Here is a 26560-nt window from a genome sequence, read left to right as displayed (position 1 = left end):
ACCTGCATGTCAGAGCCTGGCGACCCTTCGCAGGCGTCCCTCCTTCCCTCTTCCCACACGAGCCAGCCCTGGCTGTGTGACTACCGAGCGAGTCCAATCAGTTGCAATATAAAAAGGAAAAGGTTGATTATGTCCAAGTAGATGTTCAGGGCAGTGAAAACATGCTTGTCAGGGTCCAGATCAGAATGATGGTGGTGCCCTCCCACCATGAGCTGCACGTCCATCACCAAGTACTTAAAGAAAGGAAAGAAGAATTAGCTAGTTACATTGTATATCTCTGTCAAATAATGTCCTATATTATCTGGAAAAATTTGTATCTCTTTACACATTGCAGAAAGTCAATTTGTGGCTATATATGTTTTTCTTAAGCCTCAACCATCATGTCCCTGAATTTGTATTCTATTAAATTTAATAGTTCTTGATGGAGCTAGAGGATATTTGCTCAGGGAAATAAGTCAGGTGGAGAAAGACAAGTACCAAATGATTTCACTCATCTGTGAAGTATAAGAACAAAGCAAAAACTGAAGGAACAAAACAGCAGAATCACAGAACCCAAGAATGAACTAACAGTAACCAAAGGGAAAGGGACTGGGGAGGATGGGTGGGAAGGGAGGGATAGTGGGGAAAAGGGGAATTATGATTAGCACACATAATGTAGTGGGTGGGAGGCACGGGAAGGCTGTGCAACACAGAAGACAAGTAGTGATTCTATAGCATCTTACTATGCTGATGGACAGTGACTGTAATGGGGTGGGGGGGGGGACTTGATGATGGGGTGAGTCTAGTAACCATCATGTTGCTCATGTAATTGTATATTAATGATACCAAAATAAAAAAAATTTAATAGTTCTTAAAGCAAGTGCTTCTGTTAAAGCTTTGCCCTCCTGAAGGTGATGAGGCCAAATGTGTGAGCCTTCCTTTGCTTTCCAAGCAAAGGTTTCCAGAAACTTTTGTGTCTCTAGTCAGTGATGTGGACCAGGGTGGGCAGGTGGGACACAGAGATGAACTACAAAATGCCCTGTGTTTCTGATTTGCCCACATGTTCTGAAAATGTACTTCCCCGACATTTAGATTCACACACAGCAATGTGTCTGAATTCTTGGAGCTCTCAGTGACAGCATTTTTCAGACCTTGACCTTGGGAATGGCTTTACAATGATGCAGTATTTCCAAAGTAGAATGAGAAGAGGGGATTTTATATGGTTAAGTAACCCCCACAATAAATAACTGTGTTAGCTCCTAAAACATAAAGAAAAAAAAAAGTGTCCTGTCTCCCTTGCGTCTGTTTCCAGGTGAGCAGGCACGAGCCATGTGAGTGCGTCAGAGGGAGGACCGGGAAACAAGGGGCCAGACTCTAGGGGGCTAGGGCAGTGGGGCGGTCCCGTCAGGGAGAACAACCCTGGCATTGAGGAGAATTCTTGGGGTCTTAAAGATTCTTTAAAACAATCCATTTTAGGACAATACCACTTCAGTGAAACCTCTCCAAGTAATTCAGGTATCAGCTCTCCCAGGGGTGGATACCTTTATCCAAACCCACAGAATGTACAGCACCAAGAGGGACTCTTACTGTCAACTAGGGACTTTAGGTGACACTAGGTGTCAATGTAGGTCCATCAGGGTAATAGACGTACCACTCTGGTGAATGACGCTGATAATGGGGAGGCCATCCCTGTGTGAGGGCAGGCGGCATACCGGAAGGCTCTGCGCCTGCCATTCAATTTTGCTGTGAACTCCAGAGTGCTCTAAAGAATTGTCTTTATAAAAAAGCAGGACGGGGAGGAGGAGGAGGAAAGAAGGAAGGGAGAGGATGAAAACGAGGATGAAATTTGGAGGGCTTTCCTGTGAACTACTGACTCCACTTGACCCCAGGCCTAGCACAGGGGCAGAGGGACTCTGTCGATGTATAGACCATACTCTTTGTCAAAGAGCAGGTGAAATGGGCTCACAAGTGAGAAGACCACAGTTCCCAGTCCAGCATACAATAGATGCAACCACTGCAGAAAGAAGAACAATTGTGTGTTAAGACGATTTGGGATAATGAAAGGCCCACTTCCATCTCTGCCACTACATAAGGACCCAATATTAACAAAGTCGAAGCGCAGAGCTGAGGGGAAATGCATCATTTTGAACGTAGTGACCAACAGCATTTACTCAGTTCCATCCAGCAAGCAAATGATAACTAGCCTCGTATATGCTAAATAAGTTTCATCAAATAAGCACTGAGCATCTGGTACACAGTAGGGCAGGTAGAATGTACTAGATGTTTCCCTTTTTGCCCTGTCCACATGGACCTTCTAGAGGATATGCCCTCCCCTCAGCTCTTGAAAGCAGTGCCCTATGTATGCCCTTGCCACAGCTGACGGACGAGAGGAGCCTGCACCCACTCAAAAGCAGCCAGTCTCTCAACTGATCAGAAATCTTTTATATGTTTGACGCACCAGGCCAGTCAGAACTCAATTCATAGGACAGAGGCTCCAGGCATCAGAACTATGCTGGAGCTAGTTCTCCAGGCAGAGGTGGCCAGTCAGCTTATGTCTGATAACTACTAAGAGGTCCATGAACATATTAGAGCAAAAAGAAAAGAAAAAGAATAAAAGCTGGAATTGGAAAATACGGAGCCTCCTCTAGGCTGCTCAGAAGAGTCTGAAAAGCCCATTTCTTTGCTCCCATCACTGCAAGCAAGCAGCAGCCACATACTGAAGGCGTGTGCCCTGCCCTGTGGATAGATTCACCCAAGATCGTCTTGGGGAAGGACAGGTGTAGTCTAGGGTAGAAGCTCAGTCTTCATGCCCCAGACCTCCTGTCCAGGTACCCCAAACACCACACACCGGGCAGCCCCTGGGACAGGCCTCACAGACCTGCAGCTCCCAGGAGTGGGGTGGAACTGGCCCAGGGCCCCGAGGTGGAGCTGTGCAACCCACTGCAGCTGGCTCCTGGGCCACCATCCCACTTCTCAGTCATTGATGGGAGCCACGGGCCTTCCCTGGGGGACTGTAGCTCAGGGGCTCCCTTCCTTTCCTTCTTTCTCCTTCACTTGGGGTCAGCTAGTAGCACAGTCTGGCGGCATTTCGGTCTCGGTTGGCTGCCCCACATTTCCTCTCCAACACCATTCTCCCATCTGGGTGTCCTCTTCTCAGAGAATCCAGACTAACACAACCAGTGCTTCACCCCATGTTTCTAGCAATTCCCTGAGGTTTCCAAATGAGATTCCACTTACATATGATCATATGAACAGTAAGAGATTCCATAGGTAATAAGTACAAAGACTAAAACGAGCAGCACTCCATTTAGCAACGTGAAATCACACTGAGGAAATATAAACAACACAAAAAGAACTCAATTATCATTTGTGCAGAATTACAGGACATGCATCTTACACCCCAAACACAGGCACTGGCTCATTTGCTAATAATTCACTCTGGCCAGTTCTGAGAATCACAGAAATCCATTCACTCCAATCCCTGAAAAATGCTACCCAAAAAAGATTATGTTGACTGGAATTTGCTTCAAGAAGAAGAGGGTAGGAGTATGGATGAAATTACAGGAGACATGAGCTGATAATTTTTGAAACTGAGTAATGGGTACGTGGAGGTTCATGAAACTATTCTGTTTGTATTTATATGAAATTTCCCCTAATAAAAAAGCTACATTGAGTATGTAGGATGTAAATTTGTATGTATAGTATGATAATCATTCATATTTTTTAAAGCATATGCATACAATATATTAAAGGAATGAAATAGACCAAGGTGTTTACTGGGTGCCTTTTTCATGTCTGTGTGTACATGTTTTAATAAAAATATATATTCTAAGCTTTCAAACATTACTGTTAATGATTCTTTTGTAGTTTTGAAATTTATTAATATGCTTTTTGGTTTTGCCTTTATAAATCAAGGACCAAATCCACCTGGGGGAGATTAGGATTTTTATAAGAAAGGCCTTCATCTTCTGGCCTCAAAAATTTTGGATTATGCAGCAAAGGGAGACCCTTCAATCCAAGATATCTTCTTGCAAGAGCATTTTCCTAATTCCTCTCTTTCTCCCCTCACTCCCTACCCTCCATGTACCAAGTACAACACAAGTACAGCCAAGTATAAGGTCACTGAGTGTGGTTCTCAGACCAGCAGCACAAGCGCCACCTTGAAAATGCAAAATACTGGGCCCCACCCCACACTGGGCTGAAGCAGCAGCTCATGAGGCAGAGCCTAGAGCTGTGCTTTCAATACACAGCACTCATCAGCTGAAGTGCTGATGAGAGATTAGGGCTCAAGGGGCCAAAATTCTATGGGCCAGTGAGCACTTGAAATGCGGCTGGTCTGAACTGAGATGTGCTGTAAGTATAAAATAACACACTGCCTTTGAACTTTAGTTCAAAACAATGTACAGTATCTCTTTACTATTTGTGTTATACTGATTACATGCTGAAAGGATGGTACATTGCATACATTGGGTTCAATAAAATACATCATTAAAATTAATTTCACCGGTTTCTTCTTACTTTTTTAGCATGGTTACTAGGAAAGCCAGAAGGCAAGGAGGCCCCAGAGACAAGCCCCACAGGAGAGCAGAGCAGAGAGGGGAATGGGTTTGGAGGGACACTCTCCCTGGGACAGAAATCCGTTTCAGTGGTACATGACTTTGAAGAGCAAATAAGGTGAGTGATAACATCACCAGAGCAGTTGCCGCCATGACCCGCAACGCTTCTTCAGTGTTATAGAAACTAAAACCAGAGACTGTGGTCATTATTCACATATATGTTCAAAGAAAAGCACACACTCGAAAAGGATATGTGCATCAAAGACTTACACTGTTATGGCTCCTAGCAGCAGACCTCCAAGAATTGTCTAAAAACAAAATTCACAATAAATCAGAAACCTGGCTCCCAAGGCCCAGAATCCAGAAGGGATGATTTGAGGTGTGTTTTGGCAGCATCTCAGGAGCAAGTGGGAATATGTCAACCCTAGGGCTCAAAACCACAGGAAGACTGATTATGGAAATACATAACAGAATTAGACATTTCCTTAACAGTCTTCCTAAGAGAAAATTATTTTATTAGTAAAAATTTCTCAGAACACAATAGTAACTTACATTAAATATGTATTAATGAGGAATGTGAAAACCAAGGTAAAAGGTTTATCTGTAGACCGTATTGTCATTAATCAAAATCGCAACATTTTATCAGAGCAGGATATGCTATTTCTACTAATGCTTCACCAACAGCTTCATACTGACCCTTCCCATAGTACCTGGATAAGAATAAAAATACTTCTTCAAACCTCAGCCGTGGGGTGGAGACTGAGACCTTCTGAGCACCAGGGGATGGGGCTAGAGGGCACTTATCTCGGAGTGTGGTGCCTGCAGGCTGGGCAGAGGCCTGGGCTGGGCCGCATCAGGCTGCAGGGGTCCCCCGGTCCTGAAGGGGCCAGGGAAGGGGCAGTCTTGGGGAGAGGCAGGCGCTGAGGGCCAGCGGCCACTCAAGCTGGAGGATGAAACCAAAAAAGGACATGCCGAGGCCCAGAGTCAGACTCCAGGCGAGTGGGCAGGCTGCGCAAGAGCTGCAGTGAGCAGCGGCCGCCCAGCCTGAGGACCTTCCCGGCTGGCAGGACGCTCCGTCAGAGGCAATTCCGGAGGTCCAGTGACCCTCTGGTCCCTGGCAAGAGCCAGGAAAGAATCCTCCAGTCTCGGGGAATAAAAATGAGGGCACAGCCTAACCACAGTGCTAGGATCGCTAGACGGGCGTGGGACTTCTCCAGCTGGCCGACGACGCGCAGGACCAGAGACTGGAAAAGAACCAGGGGCCCGAAAGTCCGGATTGCCTCTGGATTTCCTGAACTCGGTGAGTGGTTGCCTGACTCTCTATTTGTTAAACTTAACAAAGTAAACTATCTTTATTTCTGCTATGGGTTTAAAAAAGTATTTCTATTCCACATACAAATGACATTTTTAAAATGTGCTTGCTTCCATCCTTCCCCTTAAGATTGATTTTCTTCTACTGCTCATCTGCTTTGTTTCTTCATCTTCAGGAGCATATGAAAGGTAGGGTGTGTGTGTGTGTGTGTGTGTGTGTGTGTGTGTGTCTTCAGGAGCATATGAAAGGTAGGTGTGTGTGTGTGTGTGTGTGTGTGTGTGTGTGTGTGTGTGTGTGTGTCTGTGTCTTCAGGAGCATATGAAAGGTAGGGGTATGTGTGTGTGTGTGTGTGTGTGTGTGTGTGGTGGGGAGCATATGAAAGGTAGGTGTGTGTGTGTGTGTGTGTGTGTTTGTGTGTGTGGTGGGGAGAGGGAGAGGAAATGATTTCACCCTGGAAACCAGCCTTTAGTTTTCCAAAGAGGAGGAGAGTGGGTAGCAAGAGGCCTTAGGAGTCAAACCTACTTAATGACTTCAAGAGCCCAGAAGATGGGCTCAAGGGGCCAAAATTCTATGGGACAAAAGCTCTCTTCAGTGTGTGTCTTCCTCTTTTCCTTCAACCCCTTTTCTGAGATGATTTTCTCCATCTATTTCCTAACACATGGGAAAAACAAAGTTTAGAAAATATAACTAATTCTTTGTCTCTCTATAATGTGTCCTCTCTGTTAACTGCTTTGGGATAAATAGCAAAAATCAGAGATGAGAGCTTCCTTTGAGACCAATAACTTTGATCTCTTCTTGTAATAATCATTAAAACCATTGAGACTTTCAAATAAAAACTTCAAACATTTCTGGAAAAATATTACCCCCACCCCACCCTATCACCTCTGCTCAAGGATTACCGGTTTCTTTCTGTCTGGCTTTCAGACCCCACCCCCTCCTGAGTACGGCCACCAGGAACTGGGAGACCCCACGTGCTCACCTGAGCCATAAGCAGAAGCCCCACTCCACTCAGGAGCCAGACCATGCATAGATGAGGGGAGCTAAGGACCAGAAACTCCCCAGCCCCCAGCTCTCTGGTGCTGGAAAAGCCCTCCTGAATTGAGTGAGATGCAAGGTAGGGAAATGGGTGGATCCTGAGCTGAGATGGTTTCTGCTCCCAGTGAGACTTGAAATAGAAATAAAATAAGTTTTACAAAAATAAAGAAAAGTACATGTCTTGCACACAGTGTGTGATCTAAATGGACCGTATCCACAACAAAATGTGTTTGTTGTGCCTGACTGAGTCTAGCGACAGTCAGGTTAACTGTTCTGAAAGGTAGCCCCGTCTTGGGAGTGGGAAGAGGCAAGCTTGCCGGCATAGAGGAGTACAGCCCAGGGTCCCCAAATTGTCTGGCTTATTCAAAAGGGTGTGGATAGATACTATTTCATAAGTTTCTGGTTTCATTACAACCAGAATTCAGCCAAGAGACTGCCTCACAAATAATTTTTACCTGTATTATTATTCTACAGGAGGAATGGATTAATAATGTGACAAAATATGTTCCATGAGTGAGCTACAATGGATGCTAACAAGGTTGGTTTACTTACAAATAATCCCCGGAGAATGTAATTTGCAGGCACTTGATGGCGGAGGTTCCTGCAGCAAGCAAGTACAAAAAGTACAACAAACAATGCTGGCCTGAGAGTGATTTAAAGCCATGTGTTATTTGCTTCCAGAGATTATATCATTTGATATAGGTAGATAAATATATATATCATTATATGATATCATCTGATAATAAGTATTATAAACAAACTGTAGATGATTATCTTTACCTGTTTTTTTCTTTTAGCTTTTAAAACTTTTCTCTTTGCCATCCACTGACAGCTATGGGTTCTTTTTAATTTTTAATTTTGAAATAATTGTTTAGATTCACTCTAAGTTTGCAAAGGGACAGAGAGGTCCACGTAATCTTTACTGTTTCCCCCAATGGTTACAACTTACATATTTATAATACCAAAACCAGTGATTTGACATTGGTGCAAGGTATGTATGTAACACCATGTCATAGAACTGTAACACCAATCTATGTGTAGATATGTGTAACCAGTACTACAATCAAGATTTGGAATTATCACATAATTAAAACATCAACAAAGACCTCCTTTGTGCCAGGGAGGTTATGGAAATGCACACACACACACACACAAACACTTAATTCCTATCACCCCTAGTTTGCTAATTTTCCAACTCTATGATTTTTTAATTTCAAGAATGTTATACCTTTACCTAAATCTTAATAGTTAACAAAACATCAGCCAAATAGGTAGTAGAAAAAACAGTTTTTACTAAATCTAATAATACTTACAAAAGTGCATAGGTGAACCAGGGATTTTTTAGCACCCAAACTTTTAAAGCTTTCCTGGTTAAAAAAAAATTAATATAGCTTTATATAATAAGTAGTTTATTTTGCTAACTAACGTACTATTTAAATAGAAGTAAAACAATGTCATGAGAAGAAAGAGGGGATTCTAAATGCTTGAAAATGGCAGAGGGAGAATGAAACAGTGAACAGCTGTGCCTTGCTTCTTAAAATAGATTCACAAAATGATATAGTCAAAATAAGTTATAAGTCAAATTTGGATAAATGCACATGTCCTAGTGACAATTTTTATTTTTAAAAAATCCTGAGATTGGTATGTGTACAAAGCAGAAGAGATCCACCTCTCATATGTTCGATTTTCATAGGATGGGTTTAAGCAGTGATGGATCACAGTCCCTGGAATAATTTCTGCACTGAACAGTGTTCCCACCTCCAAGGCCTCTACAATCTCACCTTTTTTCCTTTTGTCCCTTCTATCTGTGGAAATAGCTCAGGGAAAAGAAAAAAAAGAAAAGAGGGCCCAAAATAAAAGTAAGAGAAATAATTTCTTGGCTTGGGAAGTTGAAATTAAACTCTAAAAACCTACCAAATACAATCTAGGAGTTGCCTCAGAAAAAACAAGCTATGGAAATATATCCTATGAATGACTTGAAAAAATACATAATTTTTAACTAAATTAAATCAAGCTAATTCATAAGAATTAATACAAACAACTGAATATTTAATTTGCATCAGTAATAAAGACTCACCAGAAAAGAAACATGTTGATAATAGCCCCAGTGACCACCAGCTGGGCAGACAGGATGAGGAACACTTTTATAATGAAAGCTGAGGAGACAGAAACAGTGTTTTTAGGACACAATACTCAAAAGCAAAAACACAAATGGCAGTACTTTAGTTCTTGCTGAAAGAAAGTCTTTCTCCTTGAGGATGGGAATGGGAGTGCTGGCGTGGCGTCCGCAAAGGGAGCAACCACACAGCTCGGCTCTGCAGGGCTGCGGGAACACGCTTCCTCCGAATTCTTAGAGGCCGGACACTGGAGAGCTCAAGAAGCCCCAAAATCTTAAAGACAAACTAAAGGATTTAATTCCTAACTATGCACACCCCGTCCTTCCTAGGACCAAAGTGACTGCAAGTCTCTGAGTGTTGCCGGGCCACCTTGAGGGGATCCAGCTGAACCCTGTGCAGAACAGAGAAGGGCGATGTCTCAGATTGACAGGACACTTCTGCTTCTGGACTGGGGCTACAGGGAGTTTGCAGAGCTTTTCCACCACTTTTTTTCCTGCCCACCCACCTCTAGTGACTCATTCCCTTCTACTTGTGCAGAAGGTAGATAACCTGACAAATGACAAGACCACGGAGTCCCAAGTGAATGGCATGTCAAAGCAGAGAGCAGAATGTGTTGGTCCCTCTTCTTGCTTACTTCCTACTGCACAGAGTTTCTGGAGCCCTCTGAATATGTTGCTGGTGATAAATTGTGCTGTTTTGTGAGTTTATTGCAATTTTTAAAGGGAAAAAAGAAATAATGCTGCTTAGTTGGCTTCTAGGATTGTCAACTGTGTCCCATGGTAGGTCAGTTCCTGTGTTTGAGGAGCATGGCAACAAAGAAAAGGAACTGAGCCAGCTTAAATACCAGCACATGTGCACCCAAATGTGTGCTGCCTACATCAAAATATTCATTTAGGTGACAGTAGTTTTATTTTTTTTATTGAAGTATAGTTGATATGCAGTCATATATTGGTTTCAAGTATATAACCCAGTGGTTCAATGATTACATATACCGTTAAATCCCAACTAGTGCAGTTACTGTCATAATAGAAGGATGTATCATTGGTTAGATTCTCCACATTGTAACATCCTCGTGACCAACTTACATTATGATTGAGAATTTTTGTGCCCCTTTATCTCCCTCACCTGCTCACCCACCCACCCCAGACCCTAGGTAACATTAATTTTGCATCTGCTATGTATCAGGGACTGTGAGGGAATAAATATTAAATATGGCCCATCCTCATAGACTAGACATATAGATCAATAGAGTAGAATTGAGAGTTCAGAAATAATCCCTTGTTTCATGGTCATCTGGTTTTAACAAATATGCTAGAACAATTCAGTGGAGAAAGAATCATGTTTTCAATAATTGGTGCTGCGACAACTGGATACACACACATAAAAGGATGAATTTAGACGCCTTCTTTATCTCATATGTATATAAAACTTAGTTAAAAATGGATCATAGAATAGGGGGCGGAGCCAAGATGGCGGCGTGAGTAGAGCAGTGGAAATCTCCTCCCAAAAACACATAGAGCTATGAAAATATAACAAAGAAAAATCTTCCTAAAATAGAGACCACAGGACACAGGACAACATCCAGACCACATCCACACCTGCAAGAACCCAGCGCCTTGTGAAGGGGGTAAGATACAAGCCCCAGCCCGGCGGGACCCGAGCGCCCCTCCCCCCGGCTCCCAGCGGGTGGAGAGAAACCAGAGCGGTTTTTTTTTTTTTTTTTTTTTTGGCGAGCGCTTTTTGGAAGCCTTAGAGGGACGGGCCCCCGTTGCTGGGGAGGCAGGGTGGCGGGACCGGTGAGGAGGTGCCTGGGAACGGCGCCGGAGGACAAAGAATATCCCGCGTTTCTCCCTGCGAGACCTGGGGGCGGGTGCCTGAGACCGGTGCCTGAGGACGGAGGAGGTCGCGCGTTTTTCCCCCTTTTTTTTTTTTCTCTTTTTGGCGAGCGCTTTTTGGAAGCCTTGAAGGGACGGGGACCCCAGTGCTAGGGAGGCACGGTGGCGGGACTGGTGAGCGGGTGGCTGGGACCAGCGCCTGAGGACAAAGAATATCCCCCGTTTTTCCCTGCGGGACCGGTGGGCGGGTGCCTGAGACCGGCACTTGAGGACAGAGGAAATCGCGCGTTTTTCCCCTTTTTTTTTTCTCTTTTCTGCGAGTGCTTTTTGGAAGCCTAAAAGGGACAGGGACCCCGGTGCTAGGGAGGCAGGGCGGCGGGACTGGTGAGCGGGTGCCTGGGACCGGCACCTGAGGACAAAGAATATCCCGCATTTTTCCCGGTGGGACCGGTGGGTGGGTGCCGGAGACCAGCACCTGAGGACTGAAGAAATCGCGCGTTTTTCCCCTTTTTTTTCTCTCTTTTTGCCGAGTGCTTTTTGGAAGCCTTGAAGGGACAGGGACCCCGGTGCTAGGGAGGCAGGGCGGTGGGACTGGTGAGCGGGTGCGTGGGACCAGTGCCTGAGGACAAAGAATATTGAGCGTTCCTTCCCTGCGGGACCGGTGGGTGGGTGCTTTTTGGAAGCCTTGAAAGGACAGGGACCCTGGTGCTAGGGAGACAGGGCAGCAGGACCAGTGAGCGGGTGCCTGGGACCGGCACCTGAGGAAAAAAAAAAAAATCGCGTGTTTTTTCTTTTTTTTTCCTTTCTGTTCCCTCTCTCATTGTTACTGTTGTTGTTTTGGTTTGGAGAGTGCTTTTTGGAAATCTTAAAGGGGCAGGACAGGTCACTTAGACCAGAAGCAGGGAATCTGGGGATCTCTGGGCACTCTAACCCCCTGGGCAGCAGGGAGCACAGAGGCCCCTTACGGAGATAAATAGTCTCCTGGCTGCTCCCCCTCTAACGGGGCTCCACCATTTTGGAGGAACAGCCCCAGCCAGGCCAAGCCCACAGCAACAGTGGAGATAAACCCCAAAGCAACTGGGCAGGAAGCAGAAGCACTGTCTGCGCACAGCTGCCCAGCACAAGCCACTAGAGGTCGCTATTCTCCCAGGAAAAGGCTACAAACCAACAAGAAGGGAAGCTCTTCCAGCGGTCACTTGTACCAGCTCTGCAGACTATCTCTATCACCATGAAAAGGCAAAACTACAGGCAGACAAAGATCACAGAGACAACACCTGAGAAGGAGACAGACCTAACTAGTCCTCCTGAAAAAGAATTCAAAATAAAAATCATGAACATGCTGACAGAGATGCAGAAAAAAATGCAAGAGCAATGGGATGAGATGCAGAGAAAAATGCAAGAGCAGTGGGATGAGATGCAGAGAAAAATGCAAGAGCAGTGGGATGAAGTCCGGAAGGAGATCACAGATGTCAGGAAAGAGATCACAGAAGTGAAACAATCCCTGGAAGGATTTATAAGCAGAATGGATAAGATGCAAGAGGCCATTGAAGGAATAGAAGCCAGAGAACAGGAACGTATAGAAGCTGACATAGAGAGAGATAAAAGGATCTCCAGGAATGAAACAACACTAAGAGAAATATGTGACCAATACAAAAGGAAAAACATTCGTATTATAGGGATACCAGAAGAGGAAGAAAGAGGAAAAGGGATAGAAAGTGTCTTTGAAGAAATAATTGCTGAAAACTTCCCCAAACTGGGGGAGGAAATAATCGAACAGACCATGGAATTATACAGAACCCCCAACAGAAAGGATCCAAGGAGGACAACACCAAGACACATAATAATTAAAATGGCAAGGATCAAGGACAAGGAAAGAGTTTTAAAGGCAGCTAGAGAGAAAAAGGTCACCTATAAAGGAAAACCAATCAGGCTAACATCAGACTTCTCAACAGAAACCCTACAGGCCAGAAGAGAATGGCATGATATACTTAATGCAATGAAACAGAAGGGCCTTGAACCAAGGATACTGTATCCAGCACGACTATCATTTAAATATGATGGTGGGATCAAACAATTCCCAGACAAGCAAAAGCTGAGGGAATTTGCTTCCCACAAACCACCTCTACAGGGCATCCTACAGGGACTGCTCTAGATGGGAGCACCCCTAAAAAGAGCACAGAACAAAACACACAACATATGAAGAAGGGAGGAGGAGGAATAAGAAGGGAGAGAAGAAAAGACTCTCCAGACAGTGTATATAACAGCTCAATAAGCGAGCTAAGTTAGGCAGTAAGATACTAAAGAAGCTAACCTTGAACCTTTGGTAACCACGAATCTAAAGCCTGCAATGGCAATAAGTACATATCTTTCAATAGTCACCCTAAATGTAAATGGACTTAATGCACCAATCAAAAGACATAGAGTAATAGAATGGATAAAAAAGCAAGACCCATCTATATGCTGCTTACAAGAAACTCACCTTAAACCCAAAGATAAGCATAGACTAAAAGTCAAGGGATGGAAAAACATATTTCAGGCAAACAACAGTGAGAAGAAAGCAGGGGTTGCAGTACTAATATCAGACAAAATAGACTTCAAAACAAAGAAAGTAACAAGAGATAAAGAAGGCCACTACATAATGATAAAGGGCTCAGTCCAACAAGAGGATATAACCATTCTAAATATATATGCACCCAATACAGGAGCACCAGCATATGTGAAACAAATACTAACAGAACTAAAGAGGGAAATAGACTGCAATGCATTCATTGTAGGAGACTTCAACACACCACTCACCCCAAAGGATAGATCCACCGGGCAGAAAATAAGTAAAGACACACAGGCACTGAACAACACACTAGAACAGATGGACCTAATAGACATCTATAGAACTCTACATCCAAAAGCAACAGGATATACATTCTTCTCAAGTGCACATGGAACATTCTCCAGAATAGACCGCATACTAGCTCACAAAAAGAGCCTCAGTAAATTCCACAATATTGAAATTCTACCAACCAATTTTTCAGACCACAAAGGTATGAAAGTAGAAATAAATTCTACAAAGAAAACAAAAAGGCTCACAAACACATGGAGGCTTAACAACATGCTACTAAATAATCAATGGATCAATGAACAAATCAAAATAGAGATCAAGGAATATATAGAAACAAATGACAACAACAACACTAAGCCCCAACTTCTGTGGGATGCAGCGAAAGCAGTCTTAAGAGGAAAGTATATAGCAATCCAGGCACACTTGAAGAAGGAAGAACAATCCCAAATGAATAGTCTAACATCACAATTATTAAAACTGGAAAAAGAAGAACAAATGAGGCCTAAAGTCAGCAGAAGGAGGGACATAATAAAGATCAGAGAAGAAATAAACAAAATTGAGAAGAATAAAACAATAGCAAAAATCAACGAAACCAAGAGCTGGTTCTTTGAGAAAATAAACAAAATAGATAAGCCTCTAGCCCAACTTATTAAGAGAAAAAGAGAGTCAACACAAATCAACATAATCAGAAATGAGAATGGAAAAATCACGACAGACTCCACAGAAATACAAAGAATTATTAAAGACTACTATGAAAACCTATATGCCAACAAGCTGGAAAACCTAGAAGAAATGGACAACTTCCTAGAAAAATACAACCTCCCAAGACTGACCAAGGAAGAAACACAAAAGTTAAACAAACCAATTACAAGCAAAGAAATTGAAACAGTAATCAAAAAACTACCCAAGAACAAAACCCCGGGGCCGGACGGATTTACCTCGGAATTTTATCAGACACACAGAGAAGACATAATACCCATTCTCCTTAAAGTGTTCCACAAAATAGAAGAAGAGGGAATACTCCCAAACTCATTCTATGAAGCCAACATCACCCTAATACCAAAACCAGGCAAAGACCCCACCAAAAAAGAAAATTACAGACCAATATCCCTGATGAACGTAGATGCAAAAATACTCAATAAAATATTAGCAAACAGAATTCAACAGTATATCAAAAGGATCATACACCATGACCAAGTGGGGTTCATCCCAGGGATGCAAGGATGGTACAACATTCGAAAATCCATCAACATCATCCACCACATCAACAAAAAGAAAGACAAAAACCACATGATCATCTCCATAGATGCTGAAAAAGCATTTGACAAAATTCAACATCCATTCATGATAAAAACTCTCAGCAAAATGGGAATAGAGGGCAAGTACCTCAACATAATAAAGGCCATATATGATAAACCCACAGCCAGCATTATACTGAACAGCGAGAAGCTGAAAGCATTTCCACTGAGATCGGGAACCAGACAGGGATGCCCACTCTCCCCACTGTTATTTAACATAGTACTGGAGGTCCTAGCCACGGCAATCAGACAAAACAAAGAAATACAAGGAATCCAGATTGGTAAAGAAGAAGTTAAACTGTCACTATTTGCAGATGATATGATACTGTACATAAAAAACCCTAAAGACTCCACTCCAAAACTACTAGAACTGATATCGGAATACAGCAAAGTTGCAGGATACAAAATCAACACACAGAAATCTGTAGCTTTCCTATACACTAACAACGAATCAATAGAAAGAGAAATCAGGAAAACAATTCCATTCACCATTGCATCAAAAAGAATAAAATACCTAGGAATAAACCTAACCAAGGAAGTGAAAGACTTATACTCTGAAAACTACAAGTCACTCTTAAGAGAAATTAAAGGGGACACTAATAAATGGAAACTCATCCCATGCTCATGGCTAGGAAGAATTAATATCGTCAAAATGGCCATCCTGCCGAAAGCAATATACAAATTTGATGCAATCCCTCTCAAATTACCAGCAACATTCTTCAATGAATTGGAACAAATAATTCAAAAATTCATATGGAAACACCAAAGACCCCGAATAGCCAAAGCAATCCTGAAAAAGAAGAATAAAGTAGGGGGGATCTCACTCCCCAACTTCAAGCTCTACTACAAAGCCATAGTAATCAAGACAATTTGGTACTGGCACAAGAACAGAGCCACAGACCAGTGGAACAGATTAGAGACCCCAGAAATTAACCCAAACATATATGGTCAATTAATATTTGATAAAGGAGCCATGGACATACAATGGCAAAATGACAGTCTCTTCAACAGATGGTGCTGGCAAAACTGGACAGCTACATGTAGGAGAATGAAACTGGACCATTGTCTAACCCCATATACAAAGGTAAACTCAAAATGGATCAAAGACCTGAATGTAAGTCACGAAACCATTAAACTCTTGGAAAAAAACATAGGCAAAAACCTCTTAGACATAAACATGAGTGATCTCTTCTTGAACATATCTCCCCGGGCAAGGAAAACAACAGCAAAAATGAGCAAGTGGGACTACATTAAGCTGAAAAGCTTCTGTACAGCGAAAGACACCATCAATAGAACAAAAAGGAACCCTACAGTATGGGAGAATATATTTGAAAATGACAAATCTGATAAAGGCTTGACGTCCAGAATATATAAAGAGCTCACACGCCTCAACAAACAAAAAACAAATAACCCAATTAAAAAATGGGCAGAGGAACTGAACAGACAGTTCTCCAAAAAAGAAATACAGATGGCCAAGAGACACATGAAAAGATGCTCCACATTGCTAATTATCAGAGAAATGCAAATTAAAACTACAATGAGGTATCACCTCACACCAGTAAGGATAGCTGCCATCCAAAAGACAAACAACAACAAATGTTGGCGAGGCTGTGGAGAAAGGGGAACCCTCCTACACTGCTGGTGGGAATGTAAATTAGTTCAACCATTGTGGAAAGCAGTATGGAGGTGCATCAAAATGCTCAAAACAGACCTACCATTTGACCCAGGAATTCCACTCCTAGGAATTTACCCTAAGAACGCAGCAATCAAGTTTGAGAAAGACAGATGCACTCCTATGTTTATCGCAGCACTATTTACAATAGCCAAGAATTGGAAGCAACCTAAATGTCCATCTGTAGATGAATGGATAAAGAAGATGTGGTACATATACACAATGGAATACTACTCAGCCATAAGAAGTGGAAAAATCCAACCATTTGCAGCAACATGGATGGAGCTGGAGAGTATTATGCTCAGTGAAATAAGCCAAGCGGAGAAAGAGAAATACCAAATGATTTCACTCATCTGAGGAGTATAGGAACAAAGGAAAAACTGAAGGAACAAAACAGCAGCAGAATTACAGAACCCAAAAATGGACTAACAGGTACCAAAGGGAAAGGAACTGGGGAGGATGGGTGGGCAGGGAGGGATAAGGGGGGGGAAGAAGAAGGGGGGTATTAAGATTAGCATGCATGGGGGGGAGGGAGAAAGGGGAGGGTGGGCTGCACAAGACAGAGAGGACAAGTAGTGACTCTACAACACTTTGCTAAGCTGATGGACAGTAACCGTAATGTGGTTGTTAGGGGGGACCTGATATAGGGGAGAGCATAGTAAACATAGTATTCTTCAGGTAAGTGTAGATTAAAAATTTAAAAAAAAAAAAAAGAAAGAAAGAAAGAAAAGGGGGATTACTCCTTAACAGGATAAAACTATTGGTAAATCAAAGATCAACGCATGCTTTAAATATCCTTAATGTTGATCACTTAAAGGGTGTCAGATGATCAGCTATGGAGGTACTCTTTTCTGATAATATTCCTTTCTCTTAATTAAAAAAAAAAAAAAAAAAAGCAGTTACTGTGTGCTGACCTCCAATGAGTTCTGCACAGTGGTATAGAGGGCATGTCAAAGGGTGGGCAAAGGGTCTGTTTGTTTCTACGCAGAAGATCAAGGCCTAGCTTGGATACCCAGAAAATGAACTAAGATACGATATGAGGAGGAGCTTCCGGCATCAGCACTCTCTGGAGGACTCGTGCCGGGGGATGATCATCAAAAAGCCTCCACAGGGATCCGGACGATGCTGCGGTTGTGGCTGCATCCAGCCCACCATCTCCTGGACTTGCCATAAGAAGGAGGAGGGAGATGTCTAGGCTGGCATGTGCATACAGTGAGACAACGAATTTGACTGGATCTGTACTGTTGGAACTCAACCAGGAGTTGGGAGGGGTGCAAGTTGTAGCACCCCAAAATCTCATGACTATAGACTATCTATGGTTAAAAGAACATATGGGATGTGAACAGATCCCAGAAATGGGCTGCTTTAATTTGTCTGATGGTTCAAGTACAGTTGGAAAATATCCATCATATCATAGATAAATTTTCACAAATGCCTAGGGTGCCTAAATGGTTTTCTTGGCTTCACTGGAGATGGCTGGTAATTATAGATTTGCTTTGTTTATGTCACCGTATTCCTATTATGTCAATATGTGTGTGCAAATTAGTTAGTAGTTTAAAACCTATACATACTTAAGGTACTATACAAGAAGATATGTCAAAGAAATAATCAATCCTCCCAAGTTTCCTTCATATGCTACATCTATAGCTTTTCTTCTTCCTTCCTAATTACAAACTTTAAATAGAATTCGTGCCTCATATCGAATTTACCGAGTATCATAATTCCTCCAGGTGGTAAAGATACCTCGAGACAAGTGCTGGGCATAGAAGCCACAGGGCATAAATCTGCAAAGAAGTAAAAAGCTAACCTTTGCAAACAATATGGCTTCTCTCTCACTTACCAACTTTACATTTCCCTGTATGGCCCCGGAAGATGACTGGTTAGCCAGAGACGGGTAAGATTCCTCAAGGGAGGAACAACCTAAGACAGGCACAGTCGCAGGGGGGCCATCAGGTGAGAATTTGGGGATCAACAGAGGTGAGGCTCAGAACCTCACCCCCCCTGCTTTGAGAGAAATCTTCTGCATCCGTGGATGTCTTGCTGCCCTTGTCTAGCCTGGATTAATACTTAGTCCATAGGCACACACCTGATCATCTGATCATCTACATTTGCCTTCTTACAGCACTAAACTATGTTTTCTACCTTTATCTTGCATCTACCTACCACTTCAGCATTTTATTAAAAATAAAAATAATAATAATAATAGGAGAAATGTGGGATCAACATATAAATCAAGTACAAAAATCAAATGAATATTCATATTTGACCTGATGGTTTATAGGTCATATTGCATGATCAAAACCGAAAGTTTCTGTGATGACTGCCCTTGTACTGTTCACCATATAAGAATTTATTCACTCTGTAAGAATTCGTTCACCATGTAAGAACTTGTTCGTTATGCTTCAGAAGATTGGAGACTGACGAGAATTAGGCTTGAGATGGATTAATGATTGTACATTGAGCATTGACCCCCCTATACTGAATTTTATTGTTGTTAACAACCATTTGATCAATAAATATGAGAGATGCCCTCTCAAAAAAAAAAAAAAAAAAAAATGGATCATAGACATACATGTAAGAAATAAAACTCTTGGAAGAAAGCATAGGTGTAAATCTTTGTGAGCATGGATTAGGCAAATGCTTTTTTAGATATGACACCTACACAAGCAAAGCAAGAAGAAAACAGATAAATTAGGTTTCATCACAAGTAAAAGCTTTGTGCTTCAAATGACACCATCAAGAAAGTGAAAGAAAAACACTCAGAGAAAATATCTGCAAATCATACATCTGATAAAGAACTTGTATTTAGGATACATAAAGAACTCTTAAATGCAATAACAATAAGACAAATAAATGTTAAAAATGGGCAAAACATGAGGGGGTGTCATGGGGAAGACAGTATAGCACAGAGAAGACAAGTAGTGAGTCTGTGGCATCTTACTACACTGATGGACCGTGACTACAATGGGGTATGAGGGGGCTTGATAATATGGGTGAATGTAGCAATCACACTGTTGTTCTTGTGAAACCTTCATAAGAGTGTATATCAATGATACCTTAATAAAAAAAAACTTAAAAAACAGGGCAAAACATGTTCTGCCCTCCCACATTGATGCTGGACTTGGCCACCTGACTTGTATTGACCTATGAGACATTACATATGTGATACAAGCAGAGACTTGATAAACTGCTTGCATATTAGGGCGTGTCCACCTGGTATACTTCATCTTGGGACCCAGCTGTCACATGATGAGACGCTAAAGCCACAAGAGAGCTAACAGCTATGCCAGCTGCCAGCCATGTCAGGGAGTCATAGTGGCTTGGCCTCTTAGCTTCAGCCACCCTCTGATTAAAACTGCATGGGAGCTCACAATTAAGCACAAAAACTACCTTACTGAGCCCAGTCGACCCACAGAATCTTGAGGGATAACAAAATGGTTGTTGTTTTTTAAAAAGTGGGCAAAGGATTTGAACAGACATTTCTTCAGGGAAGATATGCAAGTGGCCAATAAGCATGTGAAAAGATGCTCAACATCATTAGTCATTAGGGAAGTGGAAATCAAAACTACAGTGAGATGTCACTTTACACATACTAGTATAATAAAAACAGACAGACAGTAACAAGTGTTGTCAAGGGTGTGGAGAAACAGGAGCCCCCCTACATTGCTGGTTGGAATATAAAACAGTGCAGCCATTTTGGAAAAGTCTGGCAGTTCCTCAAAATGTCAAACATAGAGTTACCATATTGCTCAGAAATTCCTAGGTAACTCCCAAGAGAAATGAAGACATGTGTCTACCTAGAAACTCATATATGAATGTTGGTCAATTCATATATGTCAACTGATGAATGGCTAAACAAAATACTGTCTATACATGCAGTAGAATAGCATGCAGCCATAAAGAAGGGATGAAGCACTAACATAAGCTACAGCACAAATAAACCTTAAAAACATTATGCTAAATGAAAGAACTATATTGTATGATTCCATCTATATGAAATGTCCAGAGTAGGCAAATCCATAGGGACAGAAAGTAGATCAATGGTTCACAGAAGCTGAGGAGAGGAAGTGATGGGGAGTGACTGTTAATGGGTAAGGGTTTATTTTTGTTGTAATGGTTGCACAGCTCTGTAAATACACTAAAAAACAAAGAATTATATACTTAAAAGGGGTAAATTTTATGATAATGCAAAGTGTATCTCCAGAAAGCTGCTTTACAAAATTAAAGCCCCCCAGTCCTGCAACTCTTAATCCATTACCCTGCTGTACTCTTCTTTTTTTCCACACAACCATCATCCTTTATATACTATATAATGTTTTTTTAATGGATGGTCCAGCCTCTGCCCTTTAGGAGAGGAAGATATAAATAACTATTTCTAACAGTGCTGAGGAGGCTTTACATATGTTTTTAATTATAACCGCTTAAACCTTATTTCCTCATCTGTAAAATGCCCTACAATGGCTTCCTTCCCAGGGTTGTTGTAAGGACTAAAGGCAATAATTTTCCCTCTGCACAACACCTGGTGATGAAGGGTTGGCACATGTGCAGAGGCGGGTAATTGCTTAGTGACTCCACTTTCCCAGCCTCCTTACTCTCCAACCCAGATCTGTTAAAGGCTGTGATGGGCCTAAGTGAAAAACTACAGATGGACGCAGCCATGTGATCCACATAGGAGAAGTGACATGCAGTTGGAAACTCCTGGGTGTGGTTTCTGGGGGAGCCTCTGAAAAGCGGTCACATTTGGCCCGCTCTCCAGAGATCTGTCCGTGAATAGAGGCCCTTGGAGCTGTTTAGGGAAGCAGGCTGGTCTGGGCCTTTGTTTGCCTTCGCCTATCCCTACCTGGAGCTCAGGCTCCAAAAGGCATCTTTCCAGCCCCAAGATGGAGGATGAGGGCCACAGGAAGACAACAAGGGGTTTCAAAGCTCACAGTCCACCTTTAAGCTGTCCCGGCCCTAAGAAGGCCTAAGAGGGGCTAAGTGGTCATTGGGGACCTGTGGCATTTGCCTGAAGCTGCCTGCCTTCCAACTTTATATTTCATAAAAGGAAACAAAAAAACAAAAAACTTTGAATTCACTTAAGCCACAGTTCTTTTTTAGGTTTCTCTTGCTCACAGCTGAATATATTTCTATTTTTTATGCCAAATGAATATCTAGGGCATTGAATTAATATTCTTTAAAACTTAAGCCAGTATTATGGTATCACCTTGTATATAGATTAAGAACATTCTACACTCAATGATGAATTCACATCTCCTAAGAAAACCACAAGTTTTTACCATAATATGTTTATTATGAATTTCTGAATGCCCTGAACAACTCGAGGGCTGCCTATTATGCAGCCCTATGTTTCATGGTAAAACATGACTGGGAAAAACTAAAAGCAAAATTAACTTTTTCTGAGAACCCACTCTGTGGAAAGATTTTAAGAGAACATTTGCTTTTCTCTTCCAATAAAGATAATTTATTCTCACCTCTGCGGACAGACACTTGTGCCAACAGGCCAGTTACAGTGTTGCTGTTGTCTGGGCTGCCCTCATCGGAAATCTGTACTGCGTAGGTGTCCGTTCGCTGATTAGCCTTTGTGTTTGGATTCCCATGAGTTTGTCGTGGCCCAGCTGCAGGAGGAGTTGCATAAGCTTGACCAAACGGGGTCTGGGTGTCGTCATCTGCCGCTTTCTGAACCAGATGTTGATGATCTCCCGGACTCAAATCCATTGATTCAGTGACCTCCAAGTCCATTTTCCTGGAGGGTGAGAATTTTTATTCAGGTACTTATGATCTTATCACTACAACCTTAGTATCCTCATAACATACAGTTGGTTTTTTTCTTAATGTTAAGTCCCTTAAGTACTTACAAAGTCAGTGTTTCATAAATACTTGTTGAATGAATGATGAACACTGTTTTAAGATGAGGTCTGTAGAGTAAGACAATTTACATTCTTTTATGAAGTTAATATGTTTGTAAATTCATTCAGCAAGGAGCTAATAGCTCCCTCTTACACACCAAGTGTGGAGCTGCCCTCATCACCTCTGTCTTCAAAGAGCTTACATTTTTGAAGAGAAGATAACCAAACAAGCAATGATATAAAAGGCAATAGAAACAGGGCGAGGAACAGTAGAGGATGACACAGGAGCTCCTAACAAAGTCTGGAGGAGGAAGATTCAGGGAGTGGAAGAGGTTGTAAGAAACATCCAGAGAAAGTGAGGCTTAAGCCAAGGCTGGAAAGATGAGTAAGAGTGAGTCAGGGGATGAGGCAGGGAAAGGTTCCCCAAGCAGGGGAAACAGAGTGGACCAGGACTAGAGGAAGCAGAGGGCACGTTCTTGAAGCTCAAAGAAGTTACATGGCTGGAACAGGTTCGTTCAAAGGGGAGAGTGAGATTAGATAGAAGGGTAGAGGTGGCAGCTCACTGAGGGGCTGGCAAGCCAAGTTGATCCTGAAGTGAATGGCTGTGGTAGGCAGGATGTCCACATCCTAATCCTCGCTACCTGTGAATGTGTTACCTTGCACAGCAAAAGAACATTGCAGATTTGGTTAAATTAAGGACTTCATTAAGGGGGTATGATCCTGGATTATTTGGGTGAGTCCAACTGAGTCAAAAGGGTCCTCATGATCATACTTATATGAGGGAGGCAGAGAATCAGTCAGAGAAGATGAGACAAAAGAAGGAGAGGTCAGAGTGATACAGGTGGTGCCTTTGGAGATGGAGAAAGGGGCCATGAGCCAAGGAATGTGGGAGGCTTCTAGAAGCTGGGAAAGGCAAGGAAATATATTCTCCCCTGGAGCCACCAGAAGGGAACGCAGCTGTGCTGACAGCTTGATCTTAACCTGGCCAGGCTGATTTTTGGACTTTGGACTTCCAGAACTGTAAGATGATTAATTTGTGTTGTTTTAAGACATTACACATGTGGTAATTTGTTGCAGCAGCAATAAGTAATCAATACAGTGGGAACTCACTGAAGAGTCCCCAGCAGGGGACCGTGGAGCTCTGTCTAGAAAGTTTACCTCAGGCCAGTGTGGACAACAGGCCAGTGGAAGCAGAGAGACCAGAAATCCAGGTAAGGGATAATGATGGGCTTTGCCACAGTGCTTCGCAGCAGAACACAGTTCTTGGAAAAACAGTACTAAGAGGACCAGAAATTGCAAAGGAGAAGGTCCCCATTAACCTTATAGAGACATGAAAACTCAGGCAAGCCCCTGCTGCTGGCCTCCTGTGCACAGAGAGAGCCATGCAGGAGTTTGAGAAGGACATTGCTGAATGGGCAAGGGCTTCAACAAACTGAAGACCTTCCGGAATGGTGGAAATAGAAGGTCTGAACAAAATACCTGGCTCTTGAAAAGGCAGTTTTGTAAATATGTACTCTCTCCTCAAATTAATCTCTGAATTGTACAAAGTTCATTGGGATTTTTTTTCAGTAATTAAGCAAAGATACTTGAAATGTAACTCTAAAGTTCATCACAAAGCATAAATGTGTGAGAATAACAAAGAAAACACTGAAAGAGGATTATGGGGAGAAAGAGGAGGAATAGTGATTTACCATACCGGAAATCAAAATATCATAAAGCCATGTGATTAAAAATGTGGCAGTAGTATGGCAATAGCTAAACAGAACAATGGAACAGAAGAGATTCAAGAAATAGAACTCATATATATATATAAAAATTTAATATTTGACAAAGGCAGCATTTCTAATTACTGTCCCACGATGTTGGAACAATTAGCTATGCTTGGAAAATGAAGTTTAATAACTATTCCACATATTTTACAAAGATGAATTAAATATATTATCATAAATAAACAGTAGCCATATATATATTCTACCAGAAAATGTCAATGGATACTTGTCTAAGTCCTTGTAAGAATGATTCCATCAAAGAAATGCCTGACAGATTTGGGGTATAGGGAGGAACACTTTAGATATTATTACAAAAAGATACCAATGAATCTGAAATGTAAAATTGTGAAAATAACATATACAATATTTACTACGCTGTAAAAAGAACTTTTTAACAAGGAAAAGATGGGAAACTCGATAGAAAAATCAGAAAAGAATATAATTAGACAATTCATAAAGGAGATTTAAATGATCAATGTCACCTCATGAATAACATAAGTACAAGTAAAAGCAATCATGAAATGTCTTTTTTCATTTTTCATTAAAGACTGGCAAAAATTAAAAAGATAATTCTCAAAGTTGCAAGGGTGCGGTGATATGTGTGGTCCACGGCCTCATGATGATTTGTGGGGTTTTCTTCATAGGTTCTCTTCCCATAAAAAAATTGAAATAGTGTATTTATGCTGCATTGGTATAAAAAAATATAATCCATGCTGGATTCATTGTTTATTATATATTTATTATTACTAATTCATTTTTTTCTCCTAATTTTAAAAGATACTAAAATATTTTCATTACCCCTAAAACGACCGTGGACCATAGACAATGTGCCTCCTGTGCCCTGTGGTTAAGCCAGCCCTGAGATAAATCACCTCGCAGCAATTGGCAGGCGTGTAAACTTTTTTGGTGAGTAATTTGGCAGAATCTATCAAAATTCAAAATGTGCTTTACTTTAGAGTCAGTAGTTACATTCTTAGGAATTTATCCCATAAAAATACCCACACGACTAGGTGATGACACCTATATGAGCAAGTTCATCACTCATTGTAACTGCAAAACTTTTCAAACAGACTAAATAACCATCAGCAGAGGAATGGTTAAATTAGTTTTGGCAGGTATATATGGATTGGTGTGGTATGTTCACTCTGATTTTTGAGTTTAAAAAAGAGAATAATACTTACTAAGATCACATTAGTGTTTTATACACACACGTTTCCAGAGATGGAAAAGATACTCCACAAACTGTTAATATGGCTAATTCTAACACCACAGAGTTGTATGAGTTTTTATACTGAGCATTTATTATTCATATTTAAAAAGATACTTACATTTTGAAGGGAAAAAGAACTATTTCTCTCTTTGATAAAGTCTGGAGCGCCTCTGAGGAAGGCAGTCACACACGGCTGGGAAGCGTGAAGAGGCACCTGAACCGCTGGCTGTTCTTCCCCGGCAGCCCTGCGAACCAGAAGAGGGAGAGGCAGCAAGACGTTTCAAAGCACTCAAACCCAGAACCAAACAAACAAGAAACAATGGCAGCTGAGTTTTCCTTATGAAACTACAGACGGCTGGTGCTTGAAGCACACAATGAGGCTTTCACCTGGTCCTCAGAAAGCTTTCCCGACTCCTAAGCCAGAGGCTGTCTGAAGAACGGGCAGCTGCTGGGACTGAGAAGCCAAGTTCCGAGCGACAGTTAAGGAGTGGCAGTTGGAGCATGGGGTGGGCCAGGGACCAACTGCCTAGGAGAGGGCTCAGAGCCAAGTCCACCTGCCCAGCCTCATAATGGTCAGGCAGTCCTGGCCAGCGTGCTCTGTCCTGAGGCTCAGGAAGGCTGACAGCGAACCTCCATAGCTGCCTGCATGGCAGGGAGTGTCCCTAAGTCTTAGCGACAGGCTCCCAGGGAATGCCGTGTCCTCAATGTCTCCACCTTCACCCAGGCAGGAGGAAGATGCTTCTGAAACTCCACCGGGGATCCTGCACAGTTATTTCAAATAAGCAAGGCTTGTGTTTGATAGGGCAGGCATTGGTTTTGTGGTTGATGGTGAGGACATTCGTGTCCCCCATGGCACAGGGACATGCCTGCCCCAGGACACCTGATTTGGCTGCTTGGCGAAGGACATCAGCTGACAAGGCAGGGGTGAGGCGGGCATCAAGGAAGGGAGTGGTAGCAGACTCTGCCCTGAGTGGAGACTCTTGCTGAGGAAGGGCTGATCAACACACTGACACACTTATGAAGCTGTCAATTAGTGCGTGCCTACTGTGTGCAAGACATGGGGAAGTACAAGAAACACAAAGAGGAAAAAGGCAA

The 26560-nt window shown here is 42.2% G+C and overlaps 1 protein-coding gene and 1 long non-coding RNA gene across 11 annotated transcripts; one reads left to right on the top strand and one right to left on the bottom strand.

Annotated features, from left to right (window-relative positions):
* Nucleotides 1–99: 99 nt before the first annotated feature.
* On the bottom strand, nt 100–26560 carry TMBIM7P (transmembrane BAX inhibitor motif containing 7). 10 transcript variants are annotated; one of them, XR_012132316.1, is made up of 10 exons: nt 25853–26560; nt 25584–25710; nt 22112–22383; nt 8960–9038; nt 8196–8249; nt 7435–7525; nt 6827–7012; nt 4806–4843; nt 3217–3305; nt 100–233 (listed from the first exon to the last, which is right to left on the bottom strand). XR_012132316.1 is itself a non-coding variant. In XM_073238849.1 (9 exons), coding segments are annotated over exons 2-9 (732 nt in total). In that variant the 5' UTR covers nt 25586–25710; nt 25853–26560; the 3' UTR covers nt 112–223. The 10 variants fall into 10 exon arrangements, 8 of the variants coding, with proteins under 8 accessions (XP_073094950.1, XP_073094953.1, XP_073094955.1 ...); XR_012132315.1 differs by lacking the exon at nt 100–233 and adding an exon at nt 1674–1993; XM_073238849.1 differs by lacking the exon at nt 3217–3305 and having other exon boundaries at nt 112–233.
* On the top strand, nt 4876–7445 carry LOC118972661 (uncharacterized). The gene is made up of 3 exons (XR_005061722.2): nt 4876–5835; nt 5977–6035; nt 7357–7445. It is a non-coding gene; the product is annotated as an uncharacterized lncRNA (long non-coding RNA).

The sequence above is a fragment of the Manis javanica genome, chromosome 6, assembly GCF_040802235.1.
Source record: "Manis javanica isolate MJ-LG chromosome 6, MJ_LKY, whole genome shotgun sequence".
Taxonomy (NCBI): domain Eukaryota; kingdom Metazoa; phylum Chordata; class Mammalia; order Pholidota; family Manidae; genus Manis; species Manis javanica.
This window is presented reverse-complemented; position numbering and strand designations above follow the sequence as displayed.